Below are 13,820 nucleotides of genomic sequence, written 5' to 3' on the forward strand. Positions count from 1 at the left end.
CACTTTAAATCCAGAGAGCAAAATCTAAACCAGCATATGAATTGAGGAAAGATGGTGAGCAAGACAGTTTCTAGAAAGCTAAGCCAGGCACAAAACATAGGCTGAATCAGCACCGTGCAATCAAACCGGTAATGAATAGAGGCAAGGCTAGTTGTTTTCAGTCCTGACCACTGATTAGAACAGTGGTTCTCAAATTTGAGCATGCATCTGAATCACATAGAGGGCTGGTTAGAAGGCAGACTGCTTGGCCAGACCTTCTGAGTTTCCAGTTCAGGAGGTCTGGGGTGAAGCCTGTGAATTTTCATCTCTTAAAATGTCCCCTATGCTGTTTTCACTGGCTGAGGACCTAATGCAGTGCTTTAAGAGCACTGTTTTAGAATAACCTAAAGAATTTTTAAAAATCACAAAGCTGAAGCAGAATGCCACACCAATTTCATCAGAATCTCTTAAAAAGGAGAAAAGACATCAGTATTTTTTAAATGTTCTATATGATTCCAGTGTTCAGATAAGGTTAAGAACAACTGGTCTACATTTAAAACAAAAATAATTATTTGTGTTTTCTAAACATGTACATAGATCTAAAAAATATAAGCACAAATCTATCCTTCCATTTTGGTTTTAAAATTGTACTTTAATAATTTGTCATAAAACACCTGATATTTATGTGTGAGCATGTGTATCCATATGCATGTGTGCTTGTGTATGTGGTGTGTTTGTGTCTGTGGGTGCACATAAATGTATTTCAATCAAGAGAGTATGTCAATTAGCATAAAGAATATGAGAAATATAACTCTCATTGGTTAAATGAATGACATTGTGGATATGTGGATTTGCTATAAATATTATGCAAACAACTCTATACAAGTTTCTAGCAAGCCCAGCTGTCCACAGAGTCTAGAACAGTGCTTTACACCTCCTATTCATTCAATTCTGTGTCCCCACTTAGGAAGGCTTCTATCACCTGATCCAATTAGAGGTCTGGCTAATACTGCTGTTAGAACACATATTGTCACATCTGAGCCAAATAAACCTTTCATGCATCATTTACACAAGTTACCGGTCAGCGTGCTCAAAAGAAAGCCAGAATTATGCTATTTTTCTTTTCAGGATTTGAATTTTTTCAATTTTTTTGAGATATAGTTGAAGTTAATAAAGCTTCACGTTTGAAGTATACAATTTGACTCGTTTTGACATAAGCATACCCCTATTCAACCATCATGATAATTGAGATAAACATTTCCATCAATGCCAAAAATTTCTTGTGGCTCCTTTTAATCCATCCCTCTTTCCATCCCTAACGCCATTCACTGATTTTCTTTCTGTTACTACAGAAATTTAATTTGCATTTTTTGTTCTTTTGAATAAATGGAACCACACAGTACATAACTACCTTTTGCCTACATTCTTTCATTCATTTTAATCATTTTGATTCATTGTTATTAATGCATGTATGAATAGTCTATTTCTTTATTACATTAAATAGTATTGGATATAACATCATTTGTTGTCTATTCACCTGTTCATGAACATTTGGGCTGTTTCCAGTTTGGGGTTATTATAAAAAATCCTTCTATAGACAATCAATGGAAAGCCTTTGTGTGGACATGTGTTTTCATTTCCCTTGAGTAAATATCTAGGACCAAAAAGCTTGAGTTATATGGTAGGGATGTGCTTGACTTTGTAAGAAATGGTCAAACTGTTTTCACAGTGATTGTCCCACTTTACATTCCCACTAGCAGTGATTGAGTTCAGTTCTCCACATCCACCCCAACATTTGGTGTGGTCATTTGTGTTTTATTTTAGTAATACTAATGATAACTCATTATAGTGTTAAGTTGCCTTTCTCTGATGATGAATGGCATTGAGCCTCTTTTCATGTGCTTATTAATCATTCACATATTTCCTTTTGGCAAGTGCCTGTTCAAATATTTTGCCCATTTTTCTTACTGGGTTGTCATTATTAAGGTGTAAGTATTCTTCATATAGTCTGGATATAAGTCCTTTGATACATATATAGCTTACCGTATCATTTTCATTATGATGTATTCAAAAGGCAGAAGTTCTTTTTAAAAAAATTTTGATGAAATCAACTTTATCATTTATTTTATGCCTCATGCATTTAATGTTTCAAGAAACCTTTGCTTATCCCAAGACTACAAAGATATTCTATCTGCTTTCTTCTAGAAGTTTCATAACTTTAGCTTTTTCATTTAGGTTTATGACCCATTTTGAGTTAATTTTTGTGTATTGTGCATTAAGTGACAACATTCATTTTTTCCAGATGGCCCTAGATTAATAACCCTGGTTCTGTCATTTACTGTAAACCATAGGCAATGTTTATAATGCCTGTAAACACTGCCTCAATGTTTCTGAGCCTGTGTCATTAACAATACAATGTAAGATTGCTGAAAGGATTAAGATTAATTTTTATTAATATTAGGCACACATTAGGCCCTGGCTAACGTTGCAGATATTGTGATTAATACATTAGAAAAAAGACTGCCCTGCGAGAGGAATGGAAAAGATGACTGAAAGTGTGAAAGTTAAATTGTGTACACATGGAAAGTAGAAAAAGGGCACTTATCCCTGAAAACAGGTACATTATAAAGGCATTTAACACCAGCTCCCAGGTGTGCTGAGCTGTTGTGTAAGCGTAGAAGATACATAAAAGAAAATCTATCTCTTCATCAGTTCAAATCCACTTCAATTCAACCCTTCAGTGTTTGGAATGAGGGTTTCCAGTGGCTGGTAGAAGTAGCTTAACTATGAATCCTATAGAATGCTCAAATTTTATGGCCTAAGAATTTAGAATGCATCATAAGAACCCTTTGTTGGTACACATATTTCCAGTGTGTTATTACTTGGAAAGTAATGTAATTAAACAGATGTTTTTGCGGTACTGAGAAGAAAGGGATATTAAGAACTCTTGAAAAATGAAATCCAGTCCATATAGTCCCCCAGTAAAATGTCCATTGTTCAATCCCATAAGCATTTCACTCAAAAGGGATTCCATTCTCTCTGCACTAACCAACAGCACAAGCTTCTTCCTAGTGTGACTCCCAAATCTCCTGAGATTTGCACAAAGATTTTGACTAGAACTCCTAGAGGCTCTGTATAAGGGACATGTTTTACATCCCTCAAGACACTCCCTTATATCCAACATTTAAAATGGAGACCTTCTCTTTACAGCTACAGGGAAGCTTCCTCACACCTCTTTCAGAGACAGGGCAACTTTACTCTTTAGCAACCAGCCTGTCATTTACCTCCAGTGACCATCATTTCCCAGACAAAAGTCCAGATAAGTCTGGGTAGAGAGACTGTACTCATCTTCTATTTGAGACCCTAACCAACCACAACCAGAAAAAGAATAAACCCTCAAAATTAACAACATAATTAAACCTTTCTGTAACACATATAAGTACAAGATAATGGAAGAAGTCAGAATTTGTCCACCTAAAGACAACCAGGAACACACAGTTGCATCTATTGCTCACTACAAAAGGAGACACAACATGGGAAGCCATACGGCATCTCAGTAAGAGGGTATTAGAAAGGACTCACTATTGGATTTGGGCTTGGATTAAATGATTTGGGGGAGATTTCAAAAAAGTAGAGTTCTTCTCTGTATTTGGATGCCGTCAAGAACAGGGGTCAATTCTATGATTGGAGTAAATCTTATCTATAAGATGAGAGGAGTAAATCAAGGCTAAAGCGATACTTGGTAATAAATTAATAGTCATTTAGGTCAGCCAGGATAGGGGAGTGTGTAGCATTGTTGCGTTTGGACGATATTCATGTTTTTGCCGTGCATTCAGTCATGATTCCGGAATGTTCTTGTCTTTGTCGTGTTCCGTCATGGTACAGAGTGGGTGTGTCCGGGTTGATGCTCTGTGAAACTGTTTATGTTCAACAAGGAAACACCACAGTTTAGCTGTGAGCTCCACGGCAGCTCCTAGCAACACTAAAGTCTGGCTGATAGTACAAAGTTGGTTCCTGACTGTCATTATCAGTTGTAAGGAAGCATAAGTCAGGGAATATAACCTAATCTAGCAGAACACGGATGGCTTCCCTGAGGAACTGACTTTCAAACTAAGACTTTAAAGTTTAAAAAATCTTCTGTTGCCACAGTCTCAAGGGTTCATTTAGCCTTTTCCGATGTTTTCTTACATTTACCAACACAATTTTTTCTTGTAAATGAATTGTACCTAAAAAGCATTAATCAAATCTGTCTTCTCACAACATTCCCAACCTATTCTAAATGTGAGAACATTCCCTGACTCTGCAGTTTTACATGAATAAAATCTGTTAATAGTTCTTGTGAGAAAATTCTAATCAAAATTCTAGTTCAATACATAGGGACATTAAATGATAAATAATGCAAATTTTAAAATGGAACCAAAAATGTTTCAAGACATCATAAGATTCTTGAACAAGAAATAAAATAATTTAATATTTCTTGCAAAGTCCGTATTCCTAATATAGAGTGGAATATTTCAAAATGAACAATTTGGTCTTCAAAATTAGTGAGATAAGTTTGGTACCTAAAGAAAAGGAGAGAAAATAAAATATATCCTTTTTCTCTCTCATTTCAAAGCTTGATGGTATAAATGAGAAGTTTATTCCACTGCAGAATTAATGAACTCTCTTGTAAAACTCGCTTGATTAAAGCCTTTAAATTTCATGGAATTCCAGATCTTCAAAAGGCCTTAGGAGATTAGGGAAGGGTAAAGCCTTGGGTCAATGGGCTGAAACTCCCTCCTGCTGTCATGCTGAACAGTAGATGATTTAAATAAGATCCATTCATTATCTGGCAAAACAGAGGCATCTTTCTAAGAATTGGCTGTGCATCCCTACTGGGAAGGGTGTGCACTGATCTTAAATCCAACAGCCCTTGAGGTGGAAACTGGAAGATTGTGCACTTAGTAACCACATCCATTTCTTACTACCTATGGCTTGGGAATTTGAATTCTCAGTGATATGTTTATTTTAAACATTTAGTACTGAGAGTAAACCATGATAATAGTAAAACATGCTAGTTGGGTTATATTTTCTGGTCATAAAGATATCACGTGTTAGTACACATCCCAAACATTTTGTTATTTTAGTTATTAGTTAGGATTCCATTGCAAAAGTCCCTATTAAAAGTCCCTGACTTTGTCAAACTTTGTGCTGGGTGCTTTCACATCACTACTATGCAACAATGTGGTAGAATTAGTATTAATATCAGTGGTTCCATATTCTTCTACATGACATTTAATAAAGCAAAGTTTTGCTGTTGGTAAGAAGTCCAGCAGGTGAGATAGCACAGGAACTTCATCTTTGACCAAGAAACCATCTTGAAAGTATATTTAGTATAGATTCAGAAACATTGCAAATTAATTTAAGATCCAAGCATGTAAGTCCACACAGTAGATCTCTTTCATAGATACGGAGTCTGAATACAGTTTGCAGGCAAATCAATTTTATACACACTCGTAAAAATGGCTGTCTAATTACAGGGTACCAACTCCAGTGCACAGCATCTAAGAACTAGCTTAAGAATGCAGGGGCTAATTACTCTCCAGGATATGAAAAGGCTCAGAGGGCCTGGCAATCTAATTCCTTCCCACAAAAATACGCAGTAGTGGGTGTCTAGAAGTTAAAACACTCTTAGATTTCACATTTCTTTTATACTGCTAAATATTTGCCAATGTATATTTTATAATTAGATGTATTTCAAAAGCTTATAAATTCTAGTAATTAAAAATGATACAAGCCAGATGAAAACAACTCAGCAGCAGAAGGGCAGGAGAAATCAGCAAACAAGAACGCCATGCTGGGTTAGGACCCTCTGAAGTTTCTATTTTCTTTTCTGCCACTGATTTATTTTTGTATATTTTTAAGTGAATGGGCTCAATATTTCTAGTTTTATGAGTAATTATTTTTCTTTATGTTTAAAAAAGAAAACATAAAGACATTCATTTTGGCTGTTTTATTGTGATGCATAGCTAATGATATGTCATTTATCATTAGCTGTTATCTGACGTACCAAACATAAACAAACAGTGAAGCAGGCTCAAGGCTCTCACCCATTCTGGAAAATAGAGGAATACGACGATAACCTGCAAAAGGAATTATATCTAATTAGACCAATAACCAATTAATCAGTGGTGTCTCCAATAGCCTTGCTGAGAAACAAGAGCTCTTTACTAAGCCTACATTAAAAACCATGACTATAGAGTTATATTCCCATCTGGTATATTAATCTTCCACAAAAATTAAATATTTGCATTTTCTATTCTGACTTCCTAACTGCCCAAAACTGAATACACAGCTCATACTTCTCCTTCCGCAAAGCGCTGCATGATCCAAAATTAGCCACCACCCTTCTGCTTCAGGAAGACCTGTTTCCTAGGCACATCTCAGATGCTGTCAGAAAAGTAAGCATATTGAGACAAGGTAATTGGGAGCACAGTGTAAATCACCCTGGAAAGGTGACTCTGCAACATAAAGGTAGTCAGCCCTGAAAAGGGGTCAGAAAAGGATAGTCTCAGGCTCCCAATCTCTTCTCCTCAGGCAGGAAGAATGAGTCACTGCTTCTCCCTTCTGGTTGCCACCCATCATCATTTCTTTATGGTAGTCATGACTACTCTTTACTGAAACAGAAGAACTATGATGCATGTAAAGAAATGCTTATACATGCCAAGTTTGTCTAATTAGCCTTCCTGTCAGTCCCACACCCCCACCCCACCTTCCACATGAGAACACATTTTTATAATTCCATAGAGAAAAAATATGTGTCAATACATAAAATTTCCTTTACATCCTACTTTATGATAGAGCTATTTGGTATGTCAAAATGTGTCTTTGATATACACACGTTATATTTAAATGCTGGTACAATCATCTAACTTTTAGGGACATTACCTTTGTTCATGCATAGAAGTGGCAAAGTATATTGCCCAAGAAATTCATTTCCTGCTATTAAACCTTGACTTTCAACAACAAAACGTATCAATGCCAATTCTGGGACATGAATAATAAATGTGAATGTTTCATTCCATCTTGGACTAAAAGCTGAAATATAAAAAAAGAAGATACAAAGAATAATAGATACCATATCTAGGAAAAAATAGATTACATTTGTTCTCCAAACTTTTTCTTTTCAACCCTTTAACAATAATAATATCTTCTGTTTAGAGCACATAGGTTTTTAATATACTCAGTGTGAGAGGAATAATAACCACACAATAATGAGTGTTTACTATTGCTGGGCAATGTTCTAAGAATGGATCAACTCAATTAATTCTGATAACCACCCCATCAGGGTGGGATGGGAAAACTGAGCCACAAAGATGTTACATAATTTCCTAAGGTTTCACATACGTGGTCATTAAGTGGCAGATCAGGAATTCAAAAACGGGGAGTCTGACTTCAGAGCAAAAGCTTTTAATCATTATGCAATATGACTGATGTACTTAGGCAATTCTTTAGCAAATAAATTGAGAAATGAAGAAAATTAAGTAACATCATCATTTTTCTATACTAAGTCCTTGATATGGTTAAGCTTTGTGCCCCCACCCAAATCTCATCTTGAATTGTAATCCCCAGGTGTTTAGGAAGACACCTGGTGGAAAGTGACTGGATTATAGGGGGCTGTTCTCATGATAGTGAGTGAGTACTCATGAGATCTGATGGTTTTATAAGGCAGTTTTCCCCACTCTTACTAGCAATCTCCTGCTGCCACATGAAAAGGTCCAAATTTGTTTCTCCTTCACCTTCCACCATGATTGTAAGTTTCCTGAGGCCTCCCCAGCCATGGGGAACTGTGAGTCAATTAAACCTCTTTCCTTTGTAAGTTATCCAGTCTCAGGTAGTATCTTTAGAGCAATATGAAAATGGACTAATACAGTCAGTCTTATTATGGGAAGAGTTCCATACTTAGTTGTTAGACTGAAAGCTAGATAACAAACTAAAGCCAACTCTTGATCCTTCTTTAGACTAAGTGCTCCTTTCAAAGTCCAAAGTTGATGAATTTCAATCTCTAAGAAAATAAATCCTCCCAAGCAACCAATTTCTGCCAAGCAAGAAGTCCACATTGTGTCACAGTATGACCCAAATCATCCAAAAAGTAAAGCGTAATTTAACAGAATCAAGAAATTCCCATCCAGATTAAATATAAATTCTGCTTAATAAAGACTCAAAGGTTTGGAGAAGAATCATGTGTATTATTTTTCATTTACAAAGGCAATGCTACACTTGCTATGTCAATAGTTTTTGTTCTTTGACTTACATTTCCAGAAGCATTGATGAGTTTCTAATTATACTATATCTATGTTTTCTATGGTGCACCTGTGGTCACAAGAGCACATTTACCACATAGCAATCTAGGGTGCAGTCTATGCCCACAGAAATAGTAAACTAATTGGTTCATGCTGGAATAATGACCATATTACCTTGACCTAAGAAGAGAAATAATTTCATGGGGTACAGAGGCAGGTTTAGAGTCAATTCTTTATAGATACTGCAAAACATCTGCAGAAATGTTTATACTGACTTCTTCTTCCTCCAATCCTACTTCATTACACATATGCCTCTGCCTCCCTTCCATCCTCCTCCTGTATCTCTCTCTGTCACACACACACACGCACACACACACACACACACACACAATAATATGGATTAATTATAAGAGAAAGCCCTCACTTTCAGTTGTCAACATAAAAAAAAGTAAACCAGGATACCAAATTTGATAGTGATGAAAATAGTTATCCTAGACATGACCAAAACTGAAGAATTACTTCCACATTTTATCCAAATGTTATCCTTTTCCTCCCAGACTCTCATGTCTAGCTAAATCATCTTAAAATTCTTCTTGTCCAGCCATCTGGACGTTGACTTCTGTGCAGTGTTTCTCACTTACATCCCCCATTCCTTTCCTACTGCCACAACCTCCTTTATACCACGACTTTTATATCCTCTAACCACTGAAATTTTATCCTGACTCTACTTTGTATTTCTCGTTTCCCTCTCGTATACTTCTTCTCAAATCTGCAGAAAAAAACCTAACACTCAACTCTGTTAAAGTTATAGCCCTATTTAAAAGTCTGAATTTTATCCATTTTCTAGAAAAAAGAAAGTTCCTGACACCTTAGCATGGCTTTTGAGATTTTCCATGACCCTCCCTAAATAATTTTCTCATTTTATCTCTCACTAATCTTTCTTAAGCACCCTATATTCCACCCATCTTGAGTTTCTTGGCTTTTCTCTAGCATGTTTAAATTGTGTTTTCTTCCTATTTTAGGACTTGTGTTCTGTCTCTGGTATGTTTAAATTGTATTTTCTTCATATTTTAAGACTTATATTATGGCTTCTGCCTTAAATGTCCTTGTCCCCAATCTCTAAAAAATTCTACTCATTCTCCAAGAACCACCTCCAAAAGTGCCACCTTGGAGTACAAATCTTTGTACTCTCTTTGAAGCACGAATTACTCTAAATCATAATTATTTTACTTATAGCATCATCTTTCACACTGAACTATAAACTATCTATAGAAGAGTTCATTGGTCCATATATAAGAATTCATTTAATAAACAGATTTTAAGTCTTTTACTACTCAGCACAAGGCTTTTAGCATAGCAGAGGCTCAGTAATGTTTGATGAACCAAATTGAATTTCTGCAAGGATATTCCCATAAAATCCAAGGAGGTAATACAAATTCTAGAATCACAGTATTATAAGGGGTGCATTGAATAAATTAAGTTTCTAAGCATTTTGTGATGAAGATTCAAGTAGAGGATGGAGGGAACAAGAGATAGATTATTATAAGCTTCATGACATCAGCAGTTACTATCTCTGGACACAGCCGTAGCAATGTGCCTTCAACTCTAAAGGGTGTCAAATGAGGCAGGAAGTCATCATCAATATCCCTTCCCATTGATAACATAGGATAAGGCAATAAAATCTTTCCAAATCTTTTTCCATGACTTTCGCTCTAGAAGCCACACTGGAAGTATTCAGGGGAGTGCAAAGGAGGCAGACTATGGACATTGTTAGAAATTATTATCCAAGAAGAAAAAGAAAACTGTGCCTGCTACTCTGTCAGTGCCATTTGATCTGGAGCATATTTCTAGACTCTGGAATGAAGTCCACTTTGCTTTGAGAATATCCCTTGAAGAAGATTCCAGACTCAAGAATCAGTTCCAATGTCTCCTTCAAGGTGATCCTGACCAGGGATCAATCCCAGGAACCCATCCTTTTCTAATTTCCTTAGTCATTTCAACCTCAGAGAAGAAATGGCAATGCCAGTACTATACTGTGTAAGATGTCATAGCATGCCAGAATGATGAAAATCTTACCAAAGTTATTTCCCTTAATTCTTCACTTCCCTTATGGCAAAAATGACTGAATTATCCAAAAATTCTATCAGTAGGCTTCTATGGCATCCTTAGCCTGATTCAGAAGCCATAGACTTTTAATCTAAAATAATTCAAATAATTCATTATAAAAATATATAATATGCTGTGTCAAAAATCACAAATTTTTGATTTAATACAAAGGCTAGAAGCTAAGTAGATTCGAGGCTGTTAAAATGCCTTCTTAATTCGGTGACATGAGAGAAAACATAAAAAAGAGGTAAATTTTTTTAAGCAATAATTTTGAAGGTCAGATACATTTCTGTATTCATAATCTGAAAATACAGCTAAACAACCTAATCATTATAAAAATGTTTTTGTTGCATATAACATTTTGCTAATTTTGGACATAATGGAAAACCCTTGTCTTATGAATAATAAATATGTACAAAAACTCTATCAACATATAATTTGTAAGCTTTCCAACAAGAAGTCTAATGGAAATTCAATAAGGTATATCAGGAGCTCACCATTTTTTTTAATTACACGAGTCTGCTGCTTCATTTGATCATTTGGAACACCAAAAACTTCTATAATTACTAATGAATCACCTTTGTTAGATGATGAATGAGTAAGAGGCAACTGGATACCACTGATGAGCTGCACAAATATATATGAATATAAGAATTTAGCAAGATATTAAGTTACATCACCATTTATTTCAAAATTAAATTATGTATTACAAAAAGTTGATGGACTCTAAATCAGCTCCCACAAACACTGAAAGTGGAATACAATACAAATTTTAAAATTTAAGTCTTTTATCCTCAGTTATCAGTAAACACCAAGAATATGTACAAAATTATAGTGAAATCCACAATGTCCACAATTTTTGATTTATTAACATATTTTTGTTTTAAAATCATTTGTTATGATCACGTTTCAGGGAATTCAGGTCGAGTTACTCTGATAACATGTACTGTTTTTGAATTCATATATATATATGCTGGAAAAAATTTAAAGCAATATAAATATTACTTTTTAAAAAATGTACCATTTAACTTCCTGTGATAGCATTTTCTGAGTTTCACAAAATCAGTTATTTCATATGTATATTAGGGACTGGGTATCAAAAAAATCTTAACAAAGTAATTAATAATAATTGTATTTAAACTTTTATTTGCCAAGCTAATTGTTGAAGCAAAAATGTGTTATAATTTAAGGAACAAAATGAGCACACAACAAAACTATATTTGAAATGTACTAACTTAGGCTAAGAGATAGAAGATATAAGCCTAAAAATGCAGTTATAAAAATTGAGGCATAATTCCAATTTCTGAAGGTTACATAAGGAGAAACAAATATATAATTAAGTTTGATTATAAAGGAATAAAGGAAGGAAAAGAGGGAAGGAAGGAGGGAGAGAAGGAGTAGAAGAGAAAAGAAAGGAAAAGAAAAAACACTAATGTGTGATTTTTCCTAATTCCACAGATTACGGCATTAGCTAGAAGCCAGTATGACTATGCAACTGTTTAGCAATCAGCATGGAATGGGCATCAGCATAATTAGACATCAAAGTAACTAGAAAGAACAATGGCCATAAACATATAGTACACTGGTCCCAATACCACTATAGACCCGCTAAATATCACTTTACAGGTAATAGACCCTTCCCAAAATGGAGTAGGTTCAGCTTGGTGTACCTCATTCCAGAAAGAAAAAAAAATTATCTAATTTTGAAAAACATAATTGAATATGAAAACTGAATGAGAATTTAGGGCAACCTTGTCCAACCTGCGGGCCACATGTGGCCCATGGTGGCTTTGAATGCGGCCCAACGCAAATTCATAAACTTTCTTAAAACATTATGAGATTCTTTTTGCATTTTTTAAAGCTCATCAGCTATTGTTAGTGTTAGTGTATTTTATGTGTGGCCCAAGATAATTCCTCTTCTTCCAATGTGGCCCAGGGAAGCCAAAATATTGGACACCCCTGGTTTAGGGAGCATTGATCAAATAATTTCTAAATAAATTAACAAATTTGTTTGTACAGGAGCCAATGCAGAGGAAGGGATATCAAACAATAAGCCCTCAGTGGTCAACTCTGTTGTTACCCATTGGCCTTACCCATAAGATTTTGGATTTAGAAAGCAGTCCTGTAGCTTTTATAAATTTGAAAATAACTGGCCTAGACCAAAACTCTCAGATTGCAGGTGACGAAGAGTAAAGCAGCAATGTCAAATGCCTTCATCAAGAACTTAAGAAAGCTTATAGTAAAACTTGGCTCTCTGATTCCCAAATCGTGCCTTCTACTATCTGAGCAAGTCGTAAAGCAATCACAAAGCTCCCTAGAGTGATAGAGGCAACAGAGAAAGACCCACATGGCCATGGCAGCAGCTTCCTGGAGAATCATTAACTCTCCATGCCAGTTACACCTCAACAAGAGACTCCTCAGAATACAAACGTGGCACTTGTGAGCATTTGTGCACACTAGCTGCCTTCCACCTTCACTTTCTCAATAAAAGAGCACATATGTTCTCTTTACTATTCATAACAGGAAAAATAATGTATTTGTTCAATGAACCTAGATATATTGGGCATATACTTTGTGTAAGGCACAAATAAGGTGGAACAAAACACATCTGTTTTTTGTTTGTTTGTTTGTTTGTTTCTTTGAGACGAACTTTGGCTCTTGCTACCCAAGCTGGAGTGCAATGGCGTGACCTCGGCTCACTGCAACCTCTGCCTCCTGGATTCAAGCGATTCTTCTGCCTCAGCCTCCCAAGTAGCTGGGATTACAGTTGCATGCCACCATGCCCAGCTAAGTTTTTGTATGTTTAGTAGAAACAGGGTTTCACCATGTTAGCCAGGCTGGTCTTGAACTCTTGACCTCAGGTAATCTGCCCACCTCAGCCTCCCAAAGTGATGGGATTACAGATGTGAGCCTCCATACCCAGCCCACATCTCTTATCCTTAAGGAATCCTCAGACAAATGGAGAAGACAAGTTACAAGTAAATAAACAATTATAAAACCTTGTGATAAATGCCATAATATATGCATGCAGAGGGTGTTACGGAAAACAGCAAAGCTAAGAAAAGAAGCACAGCTAACCTAGCCTAGGAAAATGCTTTCAAAAAGACATGATTCCTAAGTCTTGAAAACTGAGTCAAAATGAAACAGGCAGGTAAGGCTGAAAGAATGCTCTAGTCACAGGAAGAGCCTACACAATTCGTGGAGGTGAGTCATGGTTAGAGAAGGATCCTAGTTCCATATGGTTGTAGAACAGGATGAAAGGCTAGAAGTGGTGAGAGATAGGGCTAGGCAAGTAGGGCAAGGCCTGACTAAGATAGTAGTCAAGAGACACAAATAAATATTACGTATGCATGATAATATTAGCACTGTAGGAAAATCTCTCCGGTCAACTTGTGGAGAATAGATATGGAGGACTGAGACAGGCTACCTGAAACCATCAGGAAGCCAAAGAAA

At 35.9% G+C, this 13,820-nt stretch overlaps 1 protein-coding gene across 12 annotated transcripts in view; it reads right to left on the reverse strand.

Annotated features, from left to right (window-relative positions):
* Positions 1 to 5,956: 5,956 nt before the first annotated feature.
* PLCZ1 (phospholipase C zeta 1) overlaps positions 5,957 to 13,820 on the reverse strand; it is a 54,788-nt gene continuing 46,924 nt past the window's right edge. For all 12 annotated transcript variants that reach the window (XM_063785467.1, XM_054664119.2, XM_054664120.2 and 9 more), the window contains 3 exons: positions 10,865 to 10,994; positions 6,907 to 7,056; positions 5,957 to 6,101 (listed from right to left, as the gene is read on the reverse strand). In XM_063785467.1, the coding sequence (XP_063641537.1) occupies positions 6,016 to 6,101; positions 6,907 to 7,056; positions 10,865 to 10,994 (366 nt within the window). In that variant the 3' untranslated portion in view covers positions 5,957 to 6,015. The remainder of the gene's footprint in view (positions 6,102 to 6,906; positions 7,057 to 10,864; positions 10,995 to 13,820) is intronic.

The sequence above is a fragment of the Pan troglodytes genome, chromosome 10 (assembly GCF_028858775.2).
Source record: "Pan troglodytes isolate AG18354 chromosome 10, NHGRI_mPanTro3-v2.0_pri, whole genome shotgun sequence".
Classification (NCBI taxonomy): domain Eukaryota; kingdom Metazoa; phylum Chordata; class Mammalia; order Primates; family Hominidae; genus Pan; species Pan troglodytes.